This window comes from Rana temporaria, chromosome 10 (genome assembly GCF_905171775.1).
Source record: "Rana temporaria chromosome 10, aRanTem1.1, whole genome shotgun sequence".
In the NCBI taxonomy this organism is placed as follows: Eukaryota; Metazoa; Chordata; class Amphibia; order Anura; family Ranidae; genus Rana; species Rana temporaria.
This window is the reverse complement of record NC_053498.1, coordinates 92,267,988-92,294,317: the sequence shown is the minus strand read 5'-3', so window position 1 is coordinate 92,294,317 and position 26,330 is coordinate 92,267,988. Positions and strand designations below refer to the sequence as shown.

Here is a 26,330-nt window from a genome sequence, read left to right as displayed (position 1 = left end):
AACTCTTCTGGGAAGGCTGTCCACAAGGTTTAGGAGTATGTCTATGGGAATGTTTGACCATTTTTCCAGAAGCACATTTGTGAGGTCAGGCACTGATTTGGATGAGAAGACCTGGCTTGCAGTCTCTGCTCTAATTCATCCCAAAGGTGTTCTATCAGGTTGAGGTTAGGACTCTGTGTGGGCCAGTCAAGTTACTCCACCCCAAATTCGCTCATCCATGTCTTTATGGATCTTTCATTGTGCACTGGTCCAAATCATTTGGTGGAGGGGGGATTATGGTGTGGGGTTGTTTTTCAGGGGTTGTGCTTGGCCCCTTAGTTCCAATGAAGGGAACCCTTAAGATGTCAGCATACCAAGACATTTTGGACAATTTCATGCTCCCAACTTTGTGCGAACAGTTTAGGGATGGCCTCTTCCTGTTTCAACATGACTGCGCACCAGTTCACAAAGCAATCTCGCAGTACATTATGAGGCATTCTGCGGCGCTCGAAATTCCAGCTAAAGCCTTTATATGTTCGCTTCGTTTTAGAACAAACGAATAACCGATGACTCAAACCGTGGGCTCATCCCTACTCATTAGTAACAGCTAGCCTGTGTATTTATAATTTGCTGTTTTTTATATGAATAAATGTAATCCAATCCTAACGAATTTATTTCAGCTGTTCTGTTCCTAGCTATTCATTTGGAAAACTGAGCTATTGTCATACTAGTCATACTAATGAAGTCATACTAGTATCTAACAGGTGGTGATGATATGGAGCATATTAAGTAATTCATTTATCGTGAAATGGTTAAGATCCCCTTTTTTCAGTAAAAAGTAAATATTCATTTTTAAATTAAACTAGTAGCTTGTTGATCATATATTGCAATTTTTTTTAAATGTTTTACCTAGTATAAATCAAAAGAACTATGAATAAAGTTATTAGTGTAGATTGCATACACTAAAAATATTTACAACCTAAGTTTAACAAATACTTAAGGATATACTAAACTCTGGAAGCAGGGCTTTAAAAAAATGCAGGCAGAGGGCAATGGACTAGTCACAGGTTTTGCCTGTTGTCTCCCTACAACTGTTCTTCCCCCATTACTGGCTTACCAATGCCTTGTTCTGCATGTCTCTGTGTGGAGGGAGCCATGCATCTTGGTAGAGGCAGGGTTTTGCTTCCCCATGACAGAGCCAACAGGAGGGAGCACAGTGAGCAGACACCCTCACATACCAGGAATGGTCCTGCTTTTTTTTTCAGTAGGAATGCAAGACTAAAGGTAGATTTTTCAGGGTACTGCATAGGCACACGTTATCTTTTAAATGTTCCCCCATAACATAGCAAACCTTCATATTTGGAGTTCAGGTTCATTGTAAGTATGTTTGTAATATCTTGAAAGGCAGAAATAATTGCAGGAGACCCAGTGTGTCAGTAGAAAACCCGGGGCTCCTGTCCTCAGTGCCAAGTTCTGCTATACACTTTCAAGCTGTGTTCATCTTTTGGTTTTCTTTTTATCATTTTCATGTGTAAAAATACTTGTGAATAAAATAGCAGCATATCTGTATGTTTAATTGCAATGTATTATAAAAGTCCAGTTGATAGCATGAACATGATCAATTAGCTACAGAAAGCTGGATACCGTCCTCTTCATATACCCTGACGTCTAATGCTTTCCGCAGCTTGAGCCAGAACAATTCATGGCCCTGAGGATCTTCAGGAAGGTTAATGTATGTATTCTGCTTGATCAACTTCCTTAGCTTGTGGTAGCCGGAAAGTCTAGAAATTGAAGAACATAATAGGCTGTGAGGATATCTGTCTGTATAAGTAAAAGCTCAGAACACAGTAACATTTTTCATCATATAAAAGGTCTCTTAACTTTATAGATAATGGAATTTCTGAAAGCAAGCCATTATAAAAGAGAGCATGGTAGCTTCTAAATCAGAAAAGAAAAAAAAAAAACACGTTCCATTCATAATTCATATGCAAAGTTTAGATTACAATTAGAAATTAAAAGGACGCCCAACATATTTTTGTATCTGAATTATATACAGGTGAAACTTGAAAAATTAGAATATCATGTAGGGATGAGAAAAATTGCAGGTTTGTCTTTGCCAACATTTTTGGCAAAGTTTCAGACATTTAAAATTTTGGTGAAATTTTACTTGTCAATGAAAGGTACTGAAGTCGATAGGGAAGAAAAAGCTGTTTTATAAAGGCTGCAATGGCCTTGAAAAAGCTCATGATGATTGGAGAAGCTCCTTTCAATACCCTGGACCTATTCATGTGGCACAAAGGATTTTAATGATAGCCCTTATGATACAAACCCAATCCTAACTTTAACTCTAATTCTAACCCCAATGGTAACCCTAGCCCTATGTTTATTAATGTGATCAGTGTTTTCATGGCAATGACATGTTTTTTTTTATTACCAACAAAGCCACGTGATCACCATGTCAACACTGGCCTGATGATCGCTTTGCTTTGTCCATAATCACATACATTCACCATCTGCACTGATATGGTGAAGAATGGTTTTGCTGTTAAAGCCTAAACCAGGTTTAGCTTACTTTAAATAGTTTGTTTGGATCAAGCTGGGGAAATTTTTTTTTTTCACTTGTCTGATTTTTTTTATCATCACAGTGATGGATTGCCCAAAGTTTATCACTCACATAACTAATGGTAAGCCTTTTACAGGCTGATGACTGCTTATGAACTGAATATGAATTCAGAAGCAAATCACTAATTTTCTTTCTTCAGTGAACTGGTAGTTGTATACATGATTATATTCAGGCAAAGTATAAAAACATTGGGAATAAAATGCTGGTGTGATTTTAATCATTTATTGTGATTTCCAGACCTGCCAATTTTTAAGCCCATATTCAGTAAACCTTACTGCAACTACACAAGTATTACACAGTGTACACAAGTGCAAGGAGAAAAGGGGAGCCTTCACAAAAGAGACAACAGTCTATGGAGTATAAAAATATGAAGCTTCTAGTAGGTACAAAGTGCTGCGTCTAGAGGTACCCGTGCATACCTGCATCAGCTTTCACTGCCCCCACTATGCTAATATGCCAGGGCTCAACTTTAAATCAACTAACAGCTTTGCTTTTTTGTAAAGTAACAGTCATTTTAGGCAAGTCACACAAAGGACAGCAGGGAGCTATTCTGCCATTACATTACACAAAGTATCTAATTTTCTGTTTAGATTTCAATAAGTTCACTATGGGCAAAATATTTCCATACTAGGAAGAACAATGGACAAAATGAATTGTCTTCAACTTCAGGGTCTGTAAATGACCGATTTACTCTTTGAACAGTTCTGACACTAAAATAGGAAGTATAAATTGTGTATTTAAATATTACAATGATAAAATTACCAGAAAATAACAGTATTTTAACCATCTTATTATCTAGGTTATTCTATTCTGCATCTTATGTGGATTTCAGAAATTAGTGTACGACTGTACTTGTACATAATCCTATCCTATTTGGCTCTCATTACACTGCTTAATTTATTAGATCTTCGAGGCAAGGTTTACTTGTTTGAACAGTTTTGTATACATGCCTGGAACATCCTAAGCTTAATTGTTTTGTTCAAAGTAAACTTGTAATAAACCTGGTTAATTCAAACTAAGCATATGATGAAGGTTACCCTACAATGAAGTTCATCTGTTACTGTGATCAGTAGATAAAGGCATCTGAAAAATATAGGTAAATCTTTATATTCCATAAAAGCGAACCCCGATCGAATTCCCGAGACTCCCTACTGATTAATGAAATCATCCAGGACCAATAGGAATGCTATATAGGTGGGAGGAGAAAATGTAAGCAATTCTCACCTGTTTATGCATTTTTTTGCATACTTTCATCAAATGTTAGGTTTGAATTGCTCATGTTTGTGACAGTTTTTTACAAACAAGTTGAATCTACCACCTAGATTAGCTATAATAATCACACAGAGCTCTGACAAGACTCCATGTTCCATTTGCTGATGACAGGTTATAAAATGTCTGCTGATGATTGTCAATTGTGTATATGTTTACATTTTATGTAGGAACACCTAGAGCAGGGTTTGTCACTTAGGGTTCCATGAGCAATGAGCAATTTCTGCCTCTCAGATAAGTTCCCACTGACACCGCTGATCGTTTTAGCTTTTTGTAAGGGGGTTATTCTTTCCAATGACCACAAGTGTAAGGAGCATTCTTCCCACTGACCATCACCATAATTTATCATGAGTTGTAGTTATAGTAATTTTTAGCAGGGGTCCCCTGAGACCAGAAAAATATTTCAAGGGTTCCTTTGTGTGGAAAATGTTTAGAAAGGCTAACCTAGAGAGACAACCATAAGAATATTCAGAAGGAAAATTCTAACATGACCAGTAGTCTATTAATTCTTGAGAACGAGCTTGCTAAGGTCTTATACAAAAGCTTTACCCCAGTGTCTAGGAATGTGTTAAACACAGAAAATGTGTTAAACACAGCTAGGGAATGTGTACCAATGCAAAAACAATAATTTCCACAGGGGTAGTGATTCTTTAAATGCTTAAAGTGAAACAATAAACATGTTCAATTCCTTTAACTGCTTGGCTGTGTGGCCATGTTTAGGAAATTATGTAACCTTATGGGCCGTCTTAACAGCATCATGGGCCCTTGGGCAAAGTAATGCTCTGGGGCCCCTACAATGGAGATGGAGCATCCCTCCGGGCATCCCAAGCCTTTCGGTGCAAACAGTGCTGGACAGCTGGGCTCACCATAACACCATCCACAATGCTACTTGGCTCTCAGTGCTGTCGACTCAGCAGCTCCCACTCCAGCTCCTACCCTGAAGCCTTTGAGCCCTGTGCATGGGGTGGGGTCAGAGCATCAATGGTACTTCGGCCCTGCCCTTCCCTACTGGCTGTGAAATAATAGGTATCGTTCTGCACAGCATGGGGCACCGCTGCCAGCCTGCCTGTGTATCCATCACTCTCAGTGCTATCATGGGGCCCCCAATTTCGAGGAAGCGTGGGCTCAAGGACCAGCTACTTTGGGGAAAGTGCAGGGGCCCCCCTTGCAGCTGGGGCCCCTGGGCAGTGCCTAGGTGTGCCCTCTCATTAAGACAGCTCTGAACCTGATCTGTTCCCTGCTCTTTTGCTCATGTGGCCAGGGTTCCCGGCCATGTAAGTGAATGGACTGGGAGGCATCAGTGGTTGATAACAACTTTGCAGCTGCAAGCTTTCTGTGTTTGAACAAACATTCAAACAACCAGTGTTCAGTCCGAACAGATAATTTCACCGAATAGAAACCTCCATGGGCAAGTATCTCCTTAAATGCAGGTGACAAATCCTAACCAATTCTTGAAGTGAAACTATACTTTGCTCATAATGGGATTCTTTAAGCCCTCAAGGAACCCTATTACAGTGGTTGTTTAATCATATCTGTCCCATCCCTTTCAGACCTCGTAACCCCTAACCACTGCTGCTAATTACGAAAAGTATTTTCAAGAAAATAAATTAATAAATAAAGATATCATATATTTTTTGTATTTTGTATTGATTTGTTTTGGGGCGTGGCACCTTACACTTTATTATTTTTATGAGACTTGTATGTGCACCTTGTTGCCAGCTGCCTGTACTACCAAGAGCCCTCTTACTTTGAAATTGATGTAATTTAAAGGACATTGGATTAATATTCCACTTTAAGCATCTGAAAAAAAATCATTTCTCCTGGCCAAATTGTTTTATTTTTTTGGAACTGGTATATGTTCCCCCAGCTACAGTTCATTGAGGAAACCATGAATGTCAACATGTACTGCGACATACTGAAGCAGAGCATGATCCCCTCCCTTCGGAGACTGGGCTGCAGGGCAGTATTCCAACATGATAAGGACCCCATACACACCTCCAAGACGACCACTGCCTTGCTAAAGAAGCTGAGGGTAAAGGTGATGGACTGGCCAAGCAGGTCTCCAGACCTAAACCCTATTGAGCATCTGTGGAGTATCCTCAAACAGAAGGAGGGGGAGCACTAGGTCTCTAACATCCACCAGCTCCATAATGTCGTCACAGAGGAGTGGAAGAGGACTCCAGTGGCAACCTGTGAAGTTCTGTTGAACTCCATGCCCAAGAGGGTTAAGGCAGCGCTGGAAAATAATGGTGGTCACACAAAATATTGACACTTTGGGCCCAATTTGGACATTTTCACTTAGGGGTGTACTGACTATTGTTGCGAGTGGTTTAGACATTAATGGCTGTGTGTTATTTTAAGGGGACAGCACATTTACACTGTTATACAAGCTGCACACTCACTACTTTACATTGTAGCAAAGTGTATTTTCTTCAGTATTGTCACATGAAAAGCTATAATAAAATATTTACAAAAATGTGAGGGGTGTACTCACTTTTGTGAGATACTGTATGTGTCACTTTGTGTTGGTCTATCACATAAAATACATTTACATTTTTGGTTGTAACATGACAAAATGTGGAAAATTTCAAGGGGTGTGAATACTTCTTCAAGGCACTGTAGCTATCACAATCTAAGAACTGGGTTTAACACTGCTGCTTTAATATTAATACACACAAACAGCAATGTGTGCATGTTAAAATGAACTGCTACTGCAGGGACTGAAAGTTATTGGAGCTGTGGCACATTTTAATTTTTAACAGCTCCTCCACATGGACCCTCCAGCTCAGAAAAGCGCTAAGAAAGATGTCAGGGCAGAATTGCTGACAATGAATATCATGTTGTTTTATTGTTGGTTTCACATACTGTACTCTGTTACTGGATATGTATATGTTACAATTAAACAGTAATAATGGTCATCTAAATGGTATCTGTAGCTTTGGTGTAACTTCTGTATTTGAAAGTTAGAATTGCAGCTTTAAAAAGTAAGAAATTCCACAGATTGCTATGCAATGGCAATGACTTCCACCTAGAGGTTTTTACAGAATTTCACCTTAATAATGGGATGACACTAACAAAAAAAACAACTTTTTTTGTATTTTATTAATTAACTGTATAACCTCTCATTTCCCTTGGGTTAAAGGTTGACTCTATACACAGCAGATTATTGTGTTTTGGAGTCAATAGGGCAGGATTAGATACTCTGCCTGTTTGCCCGGGGTTTCCAGGAAACCTTGTGGGTTGATCTCTTCTAACCTTGCCTTGGTCGTGAACAGTCACTCAATGTTTGTTCTCATTATTCCTAGGAATAATTTATGAGGAAGCATTATAATTGTTTTGCTACTTGAAACAAGCATATACAGTAAAATTATAATATACAGCAAGATGGGTAAATTACTGCTCAGGATAATGCTAGGTAAAAGATTGACATGTTCATTATGAGTGTCAAGGGGGATTGCTTTACAAAGTTTCCAGGTTTTGTTCCACAACCCAGTGGTGGTACAAAACCTGGTGTTGATATTTATACATAAAATATATAATTTTACCTGTAATCAGGAATATTTTCCAAAAATACCACAAGCAGTACATCCTCTCTTTGGTAGAAAACTTTAGAACAAGCCATTTCAATCTCCAGTCTGCACCACTGGCTTTCCAGGTAGTTTCTGCTGATTACACATAGGGTTTTACGACTATTATTTATGGCATCCTGAATATTGTCAATATGGTATACTCCAGGAATAAAATCTCTAGGTCTGAAGCATATTTTAAATTTCCTTCTGCCCTTGCATTCCAAGTGTAATAACAATTCCTTCATGACCCACTCTTCATCATCGGAGCAGTATGAAATGAAAGCATCATACTTGTAAATTTTGTGTTCCTTTTGTAGCTTCCATTCACACCACACTCTGGCCATGTGGTAAAAGTAATGCATAGACCACTTCAGCTTCACCATCACAAGGCTTGTCACTATGAATAGTAAAGTTAGACTAAAACTTCCGAGGAAAAAGAACACAGAGATATCAGTTCCACAAAAGCTGAGGTCCTGGTTTACAAAATTCAAGTCATGTGCTACTTGGCCAAAACAACTGTATGATTGTATGAAGGGTACTTGCACGTCAGGGTTTAATTGTGACCAATTCTGGAACCAATAGTTTTCACAGGAACAGGAAAGGGGATTCATGTAGGCATCAAAATAATTTAAGTTAGTCAATGGCATGAGAAGGTCCTGACTAATGTTTCTAAGTTTGTTGTTCTTCAATGATAAGTTCTCTAAGAATCTGAAATTAGCAAATGTATCTTCTGGTAGGTCTTTGATTTTGTTATTGTCAAGTTTAAGGTATCTTATTTGTAAAAAATTGTGAATAAATGCAACCGTGGCATGTTGATCTAACTCATGAAGGGTTTCTGACAAATCCAAATCAGTCAAATTTGTTAAATGAGAAAATGAGACATTTTTGAAAAGAGAGACTGAAATACCGCTCATGTCCAGTTTTTTAAGAGAACCCATGCCTTCAAACAGTGTTTCTGGGACACTGTCTTCATAACGACGAACCTGGTAGCTTATATCTAATATTTCCAAGACTTTAAGCATCTCAAATGGTCTCGTAGATTCATATTTATTAAAAGACCATTGGTTTCTGCTTATATTCAAATGTATCAGAGATGTTAACCCTGTAAAAATATTATCTGTGAATCTGTAAATAATATTATTAGATAAAGAAAGAGTCTTCAATGCCTTGAGCCCTTCTAATCCAAACTTCTGTACTGTTTGAATTTTATTTCCTGACAATAAAAGTGTCTCAAGCCTATTCAGTTCTTTAAAGGACTTACTCTTCACCAATGATATGCTATTCTCTTGAACATCCAAGTATCTCAGATTCCATAAATGGTAAAAACTGTCCTTGGTAATAACTGCAATTTTGCAGCTTTTCAGAAGAAGGTGGGTTAGTTTGTGTAAACTTTTGAATGCTTCTTGGTTGATGTAGGTTAAATGATTTTTTGACAAGTCTAAATACCGAAGATTGATTAAAGGACTAAACAAGAAATTTGGTAAGCTTGATAGGGCATTTCTTTGAAGTACTAAGGTTTGAAGAAAGTTTAAACCAATCCATGTAGTATTATGAATCATTTTGAGTTTACACTTGTCAAGATATAAAACCTCAAGGTATTTAAAAGCCTGAAGTTCTGTGTTTACTAATTTTTCAAGCGGACTTGTTGAAAGAATAAGTGAAGTTAGGTTAGTGCATCCACCGATGATGTGCAGTTTTGAAACAGAGATCTTTGAATGTTTGATGTCCAGCATCCTTAATTTGGGAAAGGACTGAAAAACCTGGCAAGCAATAGATAAGTCATAGTCGAGTGCAGGTCTCATGCTTGACCAGTGGAGTCCAGTCAAGTTGGGGATTTCAATTTTAAGAAGTACTGATATATTTAAAGGGTTTTCATCAAAGTTAATATCTGACAAGTTGGGTGCATTAATAAAAGTACTTCCATTTATTGAACTCAGATTATTTCTCATCACATAGAGGCCTGTTAGATTAGGCATATACAGTTGACTAAGATCTAATACTGATATTACATTATTGCTTAGGTCTAAAATGTTCAGCGATGATAGAACCAACATAGTTTGTTTACTTTGTAAATCGGCTATTGAATTGGAGCTCATATTGAGATTGTGCAAATGGTTCAATTGTTTCACTGTTTCAGCCACAGATGTAAAGTCTGAAATTTGATTGAAAGACAGATCAAGTTCTTGTAAAACGTTTAAGGGATTAAAACGTAAATTTTCAAATGTGCTTAACTTATTATTGCTAAGGTAAAGAATTTGAAGGCTTGTCAAGTGCTTCATGTCCACAGTTTTTAATGACTGTAATAAATTATTGCTGAGGTCCAGATAGTAAAGAGAGTCTAGATTGTAAAAAGCTCCAGAACAGATTGTGCTAATTTTATTTCTGTTCAGCTGAAGCTCTAGAAGTTTGGGCAAGTGGGAAAAAGCTTTGTGCTCTACTACATTAATATAATTGTGTGATACATTTAACGATAAAGTTTGATTTGAAAGATGCTGAATAGATTCTGTTAGATTTATAACACCTTGTCCTATGCAGTTTGCATATCCTCTGTTCTTATAGGTCAAAAAACATTTGGCATATCCAAAGGCTTTTATTGGTGATGCAATATACAGTGTCACTGTGAGAAATTCAATGATATGCTTGATTGAGTAATGGTAGCTCATGTCAGAAGACTTCATTGTTTCATAAGGAAGTACAGAACATATATTGTGATCTAAAGAAAAATAAATGTAAAAAGGTTAAGTATAAGGAAAATTAACATCAACTGTAATTTTCAAAGAAAATCTGATAGAAAAAGTATTTCCTAGGTCTATCCTAAAAATGGTATACAATCACTCCTTTTAGAATTTTAGTATTCCTTTTAGAACATCAAATTAGGCATATTAACCTTAATCTAATATAAAATATATATCTAAAAAATAATAAAAGAAAACAATTCTAAATTTAATTGGCAATATTTAGATAATAAACGGGAAATATAATGGTGTTTGGTAAAATGTATTTTATTTTTGTAATGTTAACACATGTAGCATTTTTATATTGTTTTCAGACCTTTTACAAGTAACCATTTAATACAGTGGGGTTGGTTTACAAAACCTGGAGAGTGCAAAATCTGATACAGCTATGCATGGTAGCCAATCAGCTTCTAACTTCAGCTTGTTCAATTAAAGTGGTTTTAAAGGCAGAGGGTTTTTTATCTTAATGCATTATTTTGTGTGCAGCAGCCCCCCCTAATACTTTCCCTCCTGATTGGCTGAGAAACAGAGTGGGTGCCATTGGCTCCCGCTGCTGTCAATCAAATTCAGTAAACCCATGAGGAGAGAGAGGGGGCAGGACCGAGCTGCGGCTCAGTGTCTGAATGAACACACAGAGCAGTGGCTCAGCTCAGGTGCCCCCATAGCAAGCTGCTTGCTATGGGGCCCTCTGTAAGAGGGAGTTGCCAGGAGTGCCAGCAAGGGACCCGAGAAGAGGAGGATCTAGGCAAGGATAGCATGTTTGTTATTTAAAAAATAAACAGACTTTAACCACTTGCCCACCGCCCATAGTCAAAATACGTCATTTTTTTAAAGATTGATATCTCGGTAACGGCAGCAGCTGCTGCCACAACCGACATATCCATCTCTTCAGTGGGCGGTTCTGTTAATGATAACGATGGTCTCCACGGTGGATTCGCCGCGAGATCGCCGTTATCAGTGGTGGGAGAGGGGCAACCCCTCCCACCGCTCTCCCGCGCCCTCCGCCGCTTACCGGAGCCGTCGGTAGAGGCGGAGGCGATCGGGTCTGTTTGGCAGCTGTGTGGGGAATGCGAGTGAGGGAAAAAACGCCCCGACCCGTCCCCATAGCTCTGCTGGGCGGAAGTGACGTCAAAACATCAGTCCCGCCCAGCGTCTTAAAGAAACATTTTTTTTTTGTCATTTGAAAAAATTACAGTTTCAATTTTTTTTTCTTTTTTTGCATTTAAGTCTAAATATGAGGTCTTTTTGACCCCAGATCTCATATTTAAGAAGACCTGTCATGCTTTTTTCTATTACAAGGGATGTTTACATTCCTTGTAATAGGAATAAAAGTGATCAATTTTTTTTTATTTCAGTGTAAAAAATTATAAACTAAATAAAAATAAATAATAAAACAAAAAAAATGTTTTTAAAAGCGCCTCGTCCCGACAAGCTCGCGCACAGAAGCGAACGCATCCGCGAGTAGCGCCCGCATATGAAAACTGTGTTCAAACCACACAAGTGAGGCATCGCCGTGATCGTTAGAGCGAGAGCAATAATTCTAGCCCTAGACCTCCTCTGTAACTCAAAAAATGCAACCTGTAGAATTTTTTAAACGTCGCCTATCGAGATTTTTAAGGGTAAAAGTTTGACGCCATGCCACGAGCAGGCGCAATTTTTAAGCGTGACATGTTGGGTATCATTTTACTTCGCGTAACATTATCTTTCACAATATATAAAAAAATTGGGCAAAATTTACTGTTGTCTTATTTTTTAATTAAAAAAAGTGATTATTTTCCCCAAAAAAGTGCGCTTGTAAGACCGCTGTGCAAATACGGTGTGACAAAGTATTGCAATGACTGCCATTGTATTCCCTAGGATGTCTGCTAAAAAAAAATATATAATGTTTGGGGGTTCTGATTAATTTTCTAGCAAAAATTTTTTGATTTTTACATGAAGGAGAGAAGTGCCAGAATAGGCCCGGTGGGCAAGTGGTTAATATCACTTTAACCACTTGCAGACTACCCTATAGCAGTTTCACTGCTACAAGGCGGCCGCGCCACGCATGATCACTTATATATATATGTGATCCTGCACTTTGGGATATCAGGCACAAGTGCGCCTGATATCCGCTGCCACCCGCTGATCATTCGGTACACAGGCAGAATGGCGATCTTACTATGTAAACAAGGCAGATAGCTGTTCTGTCAGCACAGAAGGCATGAACACTGATCCATGCCTTCCACTAGTAAAAGCACCTCCCCCACTACACTGAAACACCAGCTAGGCACACAGTTAACCATTTGTTCTCAACTGATGGTAACTCCTTCCCAGCCAGTGTCATTAGTACAGAAACAGTGTAGACATTTTTAGCACTGATCAATGTATTAGTGTCACAGGTTTCTATGCAGAGCGGCACCAGATTTTACACTCTCCAGTTTTAGTAAATCAGCACCTATGTGCCATCACCGACTTTTGTATACTAAAGTATACTAAACTTTTCATTAAGAGAGTCAAACAAATAAATAACAATATGCTGTATAGGAAGGACAACCAGGAGATTGAGGAACTGTTTGAGGGAGAACCTATATAACATCAAAAGGCGCACTCTCTCTCATTTTAGAGAGTGCCACCATAGAGACCCTATTGGTATCAAATTTGTAGGGGTAGAGTTGATTCATCCCCATAGGACAGGGTGCAATAAACGTAGAATACTGTCCATGTTGGAAACTAGGTGGATTAATGCGAAGCGTACATTGTTCCCCCTAGGTCTTAACATCGATATTGATATAAATTGTTTCATTGATAACAGCTAAAGTCAATATTGTACCCTTTTCTTTTTAATTCTATTTTATGTGAATTGTTAAGGTTATTACTAAATGTTCTTCATTTATTTTGATTTTATTTTTAAGGCTGTTATGTTCATTGCGTTTAATGTCAGATGTATATCTGTGCTATGAGGGTGTATTCTATGCCTGCTCTGCGCTCAATTTATACTGCACTGTTTTAAAGTTTTAAGGTGAATTTGTTAGAGAGGTACTTAAATAGCCTGCTTATTATTAGTGTGTCAGTGGGTAAAGTACATATGAGTTTTTTAGGAGTACTTTTCCTTTTATTGTTGGTGTGGGTTTTAAATATATTTTTGTCTAACACAATATTTCTGTTTTTGATATTGGTCTCTTTATGGCTGCTATCTGTTTGATGTGAATATGTAGTAATCTGTCTTTCCCCTGCATCAGAGGCTTCTTTATGAGCTATGAGAATATGGTAGTTTTCTATTAAAATGGTGGGTGCTACTTATGGCCCATGATAAAATGGTGAGTTCTTTCTGACTCACAATAAAATGGCTCTTCCTCTTTTAGCCCACAAAATGGTACTTTATTTTGGCCCGCAACAAATGTTGTGTATTTTTTCTGATTCTCGCCAAGTCCACAGGCTATTTAAAGAGGATAGGATCAACATCAGCAATAGGCATTTCTCCTGAGGATGTGCATGTGCATTAAACTCGTTGGTTGGTGTCTTACGCGTTGACATCATGCTGCCATTTCTGAGTCTCGGATCGGTGGCCATTTTAGTAAGTCTGACCGCACATGTTTGTTTATTTTATGTAGATTTTATGTTTTGATTTTAATGGTTGACCCATATGGCAAATAAATACTACACTATATACTATATTTTGGGCTCCATGTGATAAGTGTCTTTCAAACAGGGCTCCTCTCTGGGTGCATGCTATCTACTCTAAAAAGCAATCTGTGGATGTCCCTTGAGGCTGGAGTGTTTTGTTAGGCTATTGATTATTAACCTTCTGGCGAGTGCATAGTGGTGAAGAATCTACACTGTGGATACATCACGCTTTGCTTGCTGCACTGAGTATCACTATCAGTGGAAAATTCCAAGAAATGTTTTCTTCGTTGGGACATTTGCTGGACTGTTGTATTTAAAAGCACAGGCACTTATGATCACTTTAGTGGTGTTGTTAATATTCATCTCTTATGTATTTATTTTTCTTACTAGCACGCTTTTCAAATATTTATGCATTTTTTTTTGTATAATCTTTATTTTGTAAAAAGACATATAACAGGACATGTCCAACATTTTGTAGTAGAATGAAATCACTGACCCACATGGGTTGAATGTGTTCATACAGCAGAAGTAAACATGTTGAACCAAAAAAATAAATAAAGTACCACAACAAAAGAAATATCTTGTGGTTATTGTGCGAGCTGACCAAGGAGTTGTCGCCGGTTAGTTGGTCAAGGAGATCACTAGGGTTGTCCCGATACCACTTTTTTAAGACCGAGTACAAGTACCGATACTTTTTTGAAGTACTCACCGATACCGATTACCGATCCTTTTTTTAATCTCATGTGACAGTGGCACATGTGTCAGTAGTTTTACCTTTTATTTTTTACAATTTGTTTTTAATAAAAAATAAATAAAAAATTTACAATCAATAAACGCTTACCAAAAATATGTAGAAGAATACGTATCAGCCTAAACTGTGGAAAAAAATGTTTTTTTATATATATTTTTCTGATCTTTATTATAGCAAAAAGTAAAAAATATTGTTTTTTTTTTCAAAATTGTTGCTCTTTTTTTGTTTATCGCACAAAAAATAAAAATCACAGAGGTGATCAAATACCTCCAAAAGAAAGTTCTATTTATGAGGGAAAAAAGGACATAAATTTGGTTTGGGAGCCACGTTGCACGACCACGCAATTGTCAGTTAAATTGATGCAATGCCGAATCACAAAAAGTGACCTGGTCTTTGACCACCAAAATGGCCTGGGGCTGAAGCGGTTAAGTTTATTTTCCGTTTTGTGCGGTGTAATTCATATGGTTTGTTCTTCTGCTTATGAGTCTGTTATGTTTATAGCTGTTTTTTTTAATTTTGTAGAATAGTGAGACCAGAATAATTTGACAACATTGGCTGCTTGGGGCCAATGAACGTCAGCATTTAGGTCAAGGGGAAAGGGAAGGGATTTTGGTGGGGACTTTTCGCGGCACTGATAAGAGACGGTCTGATAAAAGATAACAATATTTATTTAACAAAAAATAGGTACAATACAAAGACAGTTTAAGAACAAGCCCCACATTACACATCAGAAAGCAAAAAACAAACTGTGTCTTAATGTAAGGAATCGATGACCTTGACCGGTTTCGCAGTGATTTACCGCTTCTTCAGGAGGAGATTTTCTAAAAAGTATGCATAAACATATAAATAAACAAGCAAAATATACAATGCGTGTATACATTATGTAGAAATCAATACAATGCGTTATATAATGGAGCAGAGCACTCACCCAGGTTGGTCATGTGATCAAGCGCGGAGCCTGGTTTAAGCCTTCCTTGGCGCATGGAGGGGGATTTTTATTAGGACGGGCTCTATTAAGGTGAGGAGTAAAATCAATAAAATATGCAGGGAATGATCCATTAATTATTGAAATGTGGGTCACCAGTGGGTGAGGGGAAGTGTGTGTAAGTGACGGGAGGTGAGGGAAGGGGAAGGGAGGGGAAAAAAGAAAAAGGCGGGGGGGGGGGGGGGAGGAGGGGTGGGAAGGGGGGAGGGAGGGAGGAAAAAAGAGGGGGTGAGTATCAGATACAATGTGCAAAAGTAGGGTGAGTGGGGGAAGGGAAAAGGAGAGGGGGAGGGGAAAAAAGGGGAGGGAAAGAGGAGGGCGGAAGGGGGAAAAAAAAAGGGGGAAAGGGAAGGACAGGGGGAATAGAAAAGGGGACAGGGCAGAAACTGAGAGGTGTTGGAAGGGGATGGGTAAAATGAATGAGGGTGGGCGTGAGGTAGGACCGGGGGGGGGGAATTGGGGGGGGGGAAGGGAAGGGGAACATAGGTGTGGGGAGGTAAGGGTGTAGGAAAGGAAGGGGAGGGGGGAGGAGAGGGGGGGTGGGAAAGAGGGGAAGGTAGATTGAATTGGGGGGAAAAAAGGGGGGGAAAAATTGATTTGGAATGAACTTAGATGAAGGTAAGTTTAAAAATTAAGTGAGGGGGGAGGGGGGGGAAAAATGGAAGAAAAGAGGAACAAGCAGGATAACGATGGAGGGAAGGGGGGGGAGAAAAGGAGGGGGTGGGTGGGTGATGGATCGTGAGGTGATGCAGGATGTGCCTAGGAAAAGGAGGGGGGTTTATGTATGAGGTGTGTTGGGTGAGGGAAGGGTAGAGGGGGAGAAAGAAGGGGAAGGGTTGTGTGGGGGAGTGTTGGGTAAGGGGGGGGGGGCGGCATAGGGGCAAGTGAAACAGTGAAATTGGTGGCCAGGGTAAGGAAACAGCAGCGTGAGCAAGGAGTGGGGTGTCATGCAAAGGGAAGACAAGGAATTAGGGAGGTAGGGGATTAGGAGAACCAATCACCAGGGTGACCAACGGACAATCAAGACACCCCAAGGGGTCCTTACCATTACTGCAATAAAAGTATGCAAATTACTGGGGCACAAGGAAACAAGTGTTCTCAGCCTTGTGTATCGTGTGCCGTATTGCCGGGGTAAGGGCAATCACTGGGCACTTGGTCCAACTAGGGAATCCAAAGGGGAGGTTTTTAGCCATAGGTACATCAACAGGGCCAGGGAAAGAGGAGCCATGTAGTTAGGCGTCAGTCTCACTTACCTTGGCTAGAGAATATCGGCGTGTGTTTTTTGCAACTTTTTAATTTAAGACCCTAATAATTAGGGATAGACAACTTAGAGTCTTCCTGTCCAAAAGTAAGAATTATCGTTTTGGCAGAGGTCAATGGATTTCATTGAACTCTTGTCCCAAATCCAAAATATGTTTTACGACAATACTTGTTCAGTAGACCTACTACTCAGGAACTGTTGTTTATCCATGCAAATGGATCACCTCTGACTAGGTTTCAGTTCAACTGTGTCTTGAAGAGATGTTTATCAGCATTAAATTTACAACACTTACAACTGTCCACAAATTCTTTCTGAATAGGCGCAGCTACAGAAGCAGCCAAACTGGAATTCAGGGAGGAAAATATTAAGAGGTTAGGTAGATGGAGTTCGAATTCATATAAGTTATATATTCATCCTAACCAATTTGTTTAATATTTGCAGGTCATCCATATGTAGCATGGATTCTCGGCTACTCCTACATATTTTGGGTTAAGAAGAGAGCGACTGCAAGAAGTTATACAGCCAACTTGAATCTGGATCCTGCATTATTTTAAGTTTTATGGAGTGGCTGGAGAGGAATGAGTTGGAGTGACTTGCATTTTGAGATAGGAAGATTGTTCAACTATTGGCCTCAGCCTTATGTTATCATTATTATGTTATCATTATTTAGGAGGCATTGATATTGGTCTAGTTAAAACATTGGATCTGATCTTTAGTATTCAACATTCTATTCTACAAATACACCTATTTTCTCCTAATAGTTGTATTTTCAGAGATTATACAAAGTCTTCGCTGGCTAGATTCATACATTGAGACCATTCGAAAAAATCTGAAAAACAATTAATCGAAACATACACAAATTCTAGTCCACCCGGTAGGATTCTCTTTTAGACATGTGGAGATGGAGGGAGGTTTGTCTGGACTCTACAGAGATTACAGGATTCACTTGTCCGACATAGGATTAGATATACTTAAGACCGATTTTTTTGCGATCTCTTGCATTGAACAAGCCGCGGGCTAGGGGTTAGGTGCCAGGCGGTATGTTCATCATTTCGCCTGCCGTTTGGGGGAAAGAAATAACGTATGTGAAAATAATGAATTATTTTGCCTAAATGTTTGAAATATTCTGTACTTTGATATGAGATTATTTAAAGTATTATTACTTATGTTTTATTTGTAATTTGCTAAAAAACATTAATAAAGCCGTGGCCGTTATTTATCCAATTCAGTGGTCTGGTTTCAAATTAATTTGATTAAATATATTTTAATTAATATTTTGTAATATTACAGGAACATTCCAGAATCCAGGGCAATCATTCAGGATTGCCCAGTAAAGGTCTATAAAAAGGTGCTCCGGTCATAGTTTTTTGCAAGTCGCCAGAAGGGATTAACAGGACAGCTCCCTTCCACTGAAATGGTGTTGATTTCAATTACCAACATAAGAAAGTGGAAAGGATAAACAAATATTGGGCTGTTCTTAGGGCGGACAAACAATTAAGGAGTATCTTACCAGAAAAACCAAGGTTCATTTACAAAAGGGCTCCCATGGTGAGGGACAAAGTGGTCAGATCAGTTATGGAGCCCCCCATGCAGGGTAGAACTTTTTTCAACAAAATTAATTCTATGCATTTAGCAGATGTCAGGGCTGTAATGCTACTATAGGCAATAAGAAAAAGAGAACAACTTTTATATCTGAGGTCACCAGGAAAGAATTTACAATCAATGATTGCATGACATGCGACACAAAGGGGGCGGTGTACTGCCTTCTGTGGTCTTGCGGGATGCAATATATAGGTCGTACAAAAAGCAAATTAAAGAAAGAGAATACAAGAACATGTTTACAATATCTCTAAGATATCAGAAGCATTTTTTATCTAAGTATTCTAGAAAAGTACACAACAGGGACCCTACTGGATTACAATTCTGGGGGATAGATTTAATAAATAATTGTTGATCTGGGGTACACTGATATATATAATTTTTTAGGAGATATTTTTGTGGTGATAACCAATAATATTTTTCCATCACATGTGTTTTTATATAAAGTATTTAATTTTGTCACATTATTTTTATACATTTGTATGGGATTGTATACATTTTTTTTACACTATTTATGTTTTTAATATAACTAGTGTGTGTTTATAAGGGGATTGTGCATGTAGAAATATGAGGAACCTTTTTATTCTCCTTTCTCATTTATTTTCTTATAACCTTTTTTCTTTAGTAGTGTTGCGCTTTACTTTTTATGATTTTTAAGTTTGTGAAAATTATTGAACAAATCTGTTCCAACTTACTTTTAGTCTGAGCATCTGAATACAGTAATTCCGAGTGTAAAACATGCCTCATAAGGTAGAGAAAGCTATAAAAATAGTTTGCTTAGTGATGCACTGACATTTTTTCCACAAGCGGGGATTTTGCTGACACATAACATTTTCCGTCAGCTGTATCAAAAAAAGTAGTAACCTTTCACAGTCAAACTATAACCAACAAGTCTAAACAAAAATTCCCAAATTGCAAAACTAATATATATCATTCAGGACCCATGTGACATTTCCCTTTTTCTAAGTGATTTTTTTTTTTTCTTGGAACTTTGCAAAAAAGCAGAACTACATGATACAAATTGAACAAAGAAAAGAGAAACTTCTGATTAGCGGAAATACTGTCATAAAATAGAAAAAAAAGGTACACTATTCATTATTTTTATTTTGCTGCATAGAGAACACAACCTTGCAATGACCTAAGTTTACTAAGAGTTAAATACCACATGAGTATTTGGTTTAAAATAACTTGTGTTGTATTTAACTCCGGAACCTGTATTTTACAAGTAAAACATGTTAAATACAGCATGAGTAAATTTTTTTTCAGTATTTAACATATGTTTTCGCACCTTAATTTAACACAGATCGGCCCTCTGGCTGCAGCTGGATGTGAGCAGTAGTATTCCTACCACTGCTACATGTGACAATTCAGCTCAAGGCTGTTGGTAGCTAAGGGGCCGACACCCCTCGGCCTCCTAACAACCATAACTGCCATAAGTATGGATTCCCCGCTGTCAACAAAATGTAAACAAAAGAGTCAAGAGCGGCAAGGTTGTGAAATTCCCTTCCATAGGCAGTGGTTTCAGCGGGGGGCATCGATGGTTTTAAGAAATATTAGATAAGCACCTGAACGACCACAACATACAGGTATATACAAGGGGTAATACTGACATATAATCACACACATAGGTTGGGCTTGATGGACTTTTTTCAACCTCACCTACTATGTAACTATGAGTCAACAGTAAAAAAATGGAAAAAACAAAAATGGTGTGTGGTCCCATCCCTCCAATCCATTCCAAGACCTTTGGGTCTGGTATGGATTTTGGAAGCAAGCTCATACCAAAAATGTTAAAAAATGGCTTGAGGTCCCCCCAAAAATTCATACCAGAACCTTATCTGAGAATGCAGCCCAAGAGGTCGGGAAAAGGGGAGAGAATGAGCATACCCCCCCCCCTTTGAACCATACCAGGCCACTTGCCCTCAACATGAGGAGGTGCTTTGTCGGGGAGTAGGGGCCTGACAAAACACCTTGTTTCCATGTTGATGAGGACACGGGCCTCTTCCCCACAACCCTGCCCCAGTGGATGTGGGGTGGCAGGAGGGAGCCTTATCGAAATCTGGAAGCCCACTGCGTCTGGTGTGAACTGGCCCTTAATGTCAGATGGTCTTTTGCTGTGTCTGCATATGGAGCCTCATAGGATTTAATTTTCATGACCAGATATACACACACCCGACACTCGTTTCCTCACTTATGCAGCAGCCGATGATGCATAAGGGCAAGTTCACACCAGACGCAGTTCCGTTCAGTTCCGTGTGCTTTTTTTCTGCACAAAATGCAAGCACAGTGTTTTCCATGTATTCCAATGGCTCTAGTTGGCTCTAGTTCACACCATGCAGTCAGTTTCCGGTCAGTTTCTGCACTGGAAACTAACCGGAAACTGACTGCATGGTGTGAACTAGAGCCAACTAGAGCCATTGGAATACATGAAAAACACTGTGCATGCATTTTTAGTGAACTGGCCCTTAATACATAACCTGCCCTCTTGCCCCCTTACTCTTGGAGTTTCCATCCCCATGAGTAAGCTCAGAGGGGCGGAGCGAAACACATTGAGGCTTGGCCTGGTGGGAGACCAGGCTGAGGCTGCCACATACCATGCTACAGCGGGTCTGTGTGGATGTGCAGCTCATGGGAAATCTATTTTACCATGCAAGAAAAAATAATGTGTTACGGTAGATAATATGTATACATTTTGTTTAATAATTTCTGCAATCTACAATTAAACTAAAATTATGATTCTAGTACAAAGCGTTTTGAAGTTATTTACAAATAAAATATAGGCTTTTTATTACAATTTTGCTTTTTTTTAATGCAACACTAAAAAATATGAAGTAACAAATAAAAATGAAAAAAAAGTTTAAATTATAATGATTAAAAAATAAAAATAAGCAGTTGATTAGGGTAATAAAAAGGGGTTGATAGGGGTTTATTAGGAACAATTTATTTTTATGTACCGTATTTATTGGCGTATAACGCGCACTTTTTTCCCCTTGAAATCAGGGGAAAATCGTGGGTGTGCGTTATACGCTGATCCTCGCTGTCTCAGAGCGCCACCGACAAAGACCGATAAAGACCGAGCTGAGCAGAGTGTACTGGGCACTCGGCTAGGCTCGGCTAAGCTCGACCATGCTCGGCTCCGCCCGCAGCCACATGAGAGGAGACCCGAGAGAAGCCGAGAGGAGTCGAACACACCGGAAATCTGGCTCTGTACAGCTCGTCAAACTCAAACACACAACGCTGCAACCCCCGGCAGACGGATGCCGGACAAGGCCGCCGATGGACGCGACAAAGCTGGATGGACCCCGTGCAAGGCCGCAGACGGACGCTGGACAAGGCTGCCGATGGACGCCGGGCAAGACAGCAGATGGTCACCGACAAGGCTGAACGGGCCCCACGCAAGGCCGCAGACGGACGCCGGACAAGGCCGATGCCGATGCTATTCTAAAGCACTAAGACATGTAATGTAAAGTAGGTTTTATTTCCACATTTTGTTTAGCGTTCACAAGCTTCTCTCCTGGATGTGTTTTTTTTTTAGCTGTTAGATGTAACTTTTGCTGAATGTGTTTAGTTTATACATTTTCAAGCTCCCTAAATGAGTAATTTCTTATTTACAACAAAATGAAAGTCAGCTTGGCTCAAGCTTATCTCAAATATCTGAAATTCTAAAAGTGTTACGTATCAATCTGTACACGTTTTCCAAAGCTTTTTTATATAAACCAACTTGGCCAACTTGTACTATATGATTCCTTCCCCATCCATGTTTCTGTAATACAAGCATACAGAGATATATTTAGACTGTGCAACATACTTTAGTCATGTTTCTCAACCTTATTAAAGTTTGCGCCCCTTTGGCCGTTTCTCTGAATGCTCCCCGTGGCGCAATCCCTCCCTGCCCCACTTTTACATGCTTCCGGAGGCGCATGTTTGGACCGTCGCCAAAAACAACATCAAGCTGACCTCTCAAATTATCTCTGGCCAATTGTTTTTGTTGCTACAACTTTCTTCTATTTATAATATCTCTGCACACTATGGCCCGGATTCAGAAAGAATGGCCTAAGTTTCTGCTGGCGTAGCGTATCTCATATACGCCACACGGCCGTAACTTAGAGAGGCGAGTACCGTATTCACAAAGAACTTGCGCCTTAAGTTACGGCGGCGTAGCGTAAATGGGCCGGCGTAAGCCCGCGTAATTCAAAGTAGGCTGGTAGGGGGCGTGTTGTATGGAAATGAATAGTGACCCCACGTAAATGACGCGCCTAACGAACGAACGGCGCATGCTCAGTATCACGTCAAATTTTTTCCCTAAGTTACGTCGGCTCAATGCTTAGTCGACGTGAACGTAACCTATGCCCATCCCCATTCACGTACGACTTACGCAAACAACGTAAAATACGACGCTGTTCCGACGTTTCCGACGTCCATACTTAACATGACTTACCCCTCCTTTATGAGGGGTAAAGTTACGCCGGACCGACGCCTTACGTAAACGGCGTAGCTAAATCCGACGGGCGCAAGTAAATTTCTGAATCGGCGTATTTACCTCATTTGCATATTCGACGCGGAAATATACGGAAGCGCCCCTACCGGCCAGCGTAAATATGCATCCCAAGATACTACGGCGTAGGAGACTGTGCTAAGAAACCTACCTCCTATCTATACTCCAATCAAATAACAGCATCCCTACCGGCTCTAGAGTGACTTAGGGCTCGGTGGCAGCAGGACATACCAGACTTTGATAATGATGATTGGGAAGATATTTGGGATCTTCCCTTTAGAGCCTCAGTCTCTCTGCATGACTGTCTAATACAATTTAAGTAAAAGAAAAGAGGGGTAGAGAAAGGAAGCACCACCTAAGTGCAGTATTAAAGAGGTTCTTTTAATGACACATTGTACAAAACACACTTACAAGAAGGTAAGGAAAGAAGGCTCATCTGTAACATCCTGTAGTCCTCGTCCCGGATCCATGGGCTGCTTAAAAGTGAAGATAGCAGAATGTGTGGAGTCTTCAGGCTTGTCCTGATGGCCACAGGACAAGCCTGAAGACTCCACACATTCTGCTATCTTCACTTTTAAGCAGCCCATGGATCCGGGACGAGGACTACAGGATGTTACAGATGAGCCTTCTTTCCTTACCTTCTTGTAAGTGTGTTTTGTACAATGTGTCATTAAAAGAACCTCTTTAATACTGCACTTAGGTGGCGCTTCCTTTCTCTACCCCTCTTTTGTTTACCACAGAGTCAGCTCTCTGAGGACAGCAGCCGCCATTGAACAGCCAAATCACCTGCATTTTTAACCATTGAACTGCCTGTGACTATTATTTCTAATGGACTAATCACCATACCCCTACCTATACATGTACTTTGTATCTGCGCTGACAGTTACCTCTCCTATTATTTAATACAATTTAAGTGTTGTGCCTGGTAAATAAAATGTCATTGGTTCCTATAAAATTTTCCATGCATATATGTTTACTAGGCCTGATTGAACACATTGTACCCACTGTGGCCATACACATCTGGGTTAGTTTGCCACTCTTTTATGCTAGTAAAGTGATAACATTACACTGGAAAAATACCTCTTCTCCTACCACATTTTGGAAACAATTGGTGAACAATAGTCGACCCTTGTACAAGGATACGTATCTCAACAGAATTTGCACCAGAAAATATGACAAAGTATGATCTAAATGGCTAGCCGAGCCCTCCACTGCTGACATGTCCACAGGGGGATGCTTATCTCTTTTAACTTTCTCCAATATTCTATGTGTAACATCACTCCTTTGATTTACATGCTTGCATTATTTGCATTTTTACTGGTTCTGCGGGTGTATAATGTCATTGATATGAGCTGCACCTCCACATTTAATGGAGGTAGCCCTCTTGTGGATTTTAGACCTCTGTCTGTTTATATCATTGGCCCCTGCATGGGTTCATCTCTGTGAATGTTTGTTATACAGTATGTTTGTTTTTTGTAAATTAAAGCGGAGGTTCAATGGAATTATTTTTCTTAAAAGCCAGCGGCTACAAATACTGCAGTTGCTGACTTTTAAAAAATGGACACTTACCTGTCCAGGTCGCGCCCGACGTCGGCAGCCTAAGCTTCCCCCGCAGCCATCGGCCCCGTACACACGACCAGTTTCCTCGGCAGAATTCAGCTTCCGACCGAGTTTCTGGCTGAATTCTGCCGAGGAAACTGGTCGTGTGTACACTTTCGGCCGAGGAAGCCGACGAGGAGCTCGGCGAGGAAATAGAGAACATGTTCTCTATTTCCTCGTTGTTCTATGGGAGCTCTCGTCCCGCCGAGCTCCTCGGCGGCTTCAGTGCTGAACTGGCCGAGGAACTCGATGTGTTTGGCACGTCGAGTTCCTCGGCCGTGTGTACGAGGCTATCCTCTGTGAAGGAATCGTAAGTGAAGTGCTGCTGCGGCTTCACTGCCTAGTTCCCTATTGCGCATGCGCGAGTCGCGCTGCGCTGTCCTCACTGGTCCTTGCTGTGTTCTGGGAGCCGTGTGTTTCCCAGAACACAACAGGGGGTGACGCGAAGGGGCGGGATTCCCGCGGGAGTCTTTACCCGCAAGTGGTGCAAATACCTGTTTTATACAGGTATCTGCACCCCCTACCCCCAGAAAGGTGCCAAATGTGACAAGGGAGAGGGGGAGGGTTCCGAAAAGCGGAGGTTGGGTGAACCTCCGCTTTAAGGCCACTTTCACACTGAGGCTCTTCTAAACTGCCAGTAAAAAAACTGAGTGCTTTTGAAGCACTTTTCAGGCGCTTTTGAAGAGCTTTCCAATCATTTCAATGAAGAGGGGAGTTTTTCACAGCCCCGCCAGCACCCTCCCCCAGTGTGAAAGCATTCATTCACACTGGCCTCAGTGTGAAAGTGGTCTTACTGTTTTTGGATACTAAAACCTTAATAAACAGATTTTCAAATATAAAAAAAGTTTGCACTCCTTTATAAAAGTAATTTACTTATGTACCCCTTGGTGTGTGACACATGATCTCAAGTACACCTGGGTGTGGTTACATTTATTGCCACTAATTGTGCTTAAACATTTCCCAAATTTCCCATTATGTACTGAAATAACTGAAATACCTACCAATATCTGTCTTATACATGATTTTCTAAGACTTTAAACTGTTGCGAGGAGCTTAATACATAAAGCAAAAATAACCAGTGACATGATCAGGAATTCCCCTGGGGTACAGGTAGTCCCAAGTTAAGAACCTGTACTATATAATATGAGAATGCTTAGCTCTCGTAATCATCTTGTTGGCATGCATACAAAGTTACAGGTTGTTTTCCACTACTGTAAAGACATTGAGTTTGTTTACTCACCTTACAAGTTAGAAATTTCCTGTACTTCGTTGCGGTTTACTTTTAGAAGTATATATATAGGTATCTTTATTTGCAGTTCTCATTTCCTTGTATACCCGTCAGCAGTGAACTTCCCAAAGGAAGTCTGAGCATAAAGTTATGGTGAAGTAATACATCTGCTGCAGACAGCTTCAAACTAACGGAAATAAGAATACTAGTCACTCCTCTGTATACGGAGGCAGTGATGTAAAAAAGTCTGTGTCATATTCTAAAAATGTCAGGCATCCATACTGAATATTTCATACATTCTGCAACACACTCAGGACGAATGCCATTTCTAAAGTACATCGTTTTTTTATGTGGACTTATTAATCCTGCCTATGATCATAGGAAACTGTTTGCCCCTTGGCACATGTACAAAAGGGACAGCAAAACATGTTATCATATCTATATGGAAGAGCCATATCAACCACCAACCCCTGCTGTCCACTTACAGATCCCCACCCCCCTGAATATCTACCACTGCCCCTTCCACTGACAGAATGCTTCCCAAAAATAATGAGCCCTGCCATGACTAACAGACTCCCCCCTCCTACTAATGACCCTTCCTGGACAGACCCCCTTCCTGGACAGACCCCCACCC

At 39.9% G+C, this 26,330-nt stretch overlaps 1 protein-coding gene across 1 annotated transcript; it reads right to left on the bottom strand.

Annotated features, from left to right (window-relative positions):
- Positions 1-385: 385 nt before the first annotated feature.
- Positions 386-25,862, bottom strand: LOC120915308 (toll-like receptor 13). The gene is made up of 3 exons (XM_040325689.1): positions 25,709-25,862; positions 7,417-10,153; positions 386-1,760 (listed from the first exon to the last, which is right to left on the bottom strand). Exons 2-3 carry the CDS (start codon positions 10,116-10,118, stop codon positions 1,598-1,600), a joined length of 2,865 nt encoding a protein of 954 aa, XP_040181623.1. The 5' UTR covers positions 10,119-10,153; positions 25,709-25,862; the 3' UTR covers positions 386-1,597.
- Between the last annotated feature and the right edge of the window lie 468 nt (positions 25,863-26,330).

Coding starts and splice junctions, on each gene's coding strand:
- LOC120915308 (XM_040325689.1), bottom strand. CDS start 10,118: ATGAAGTCTTCTGACATGAGCTACCATTACTCAATCAAGCATATCATT. Junction 1,761..7,416: donor GAAAATATTCCTGATTACAG/GTAAAATTATAT, acceptor TTCAATTTCTAG/ACTTTCCGGCTACCACAAGC.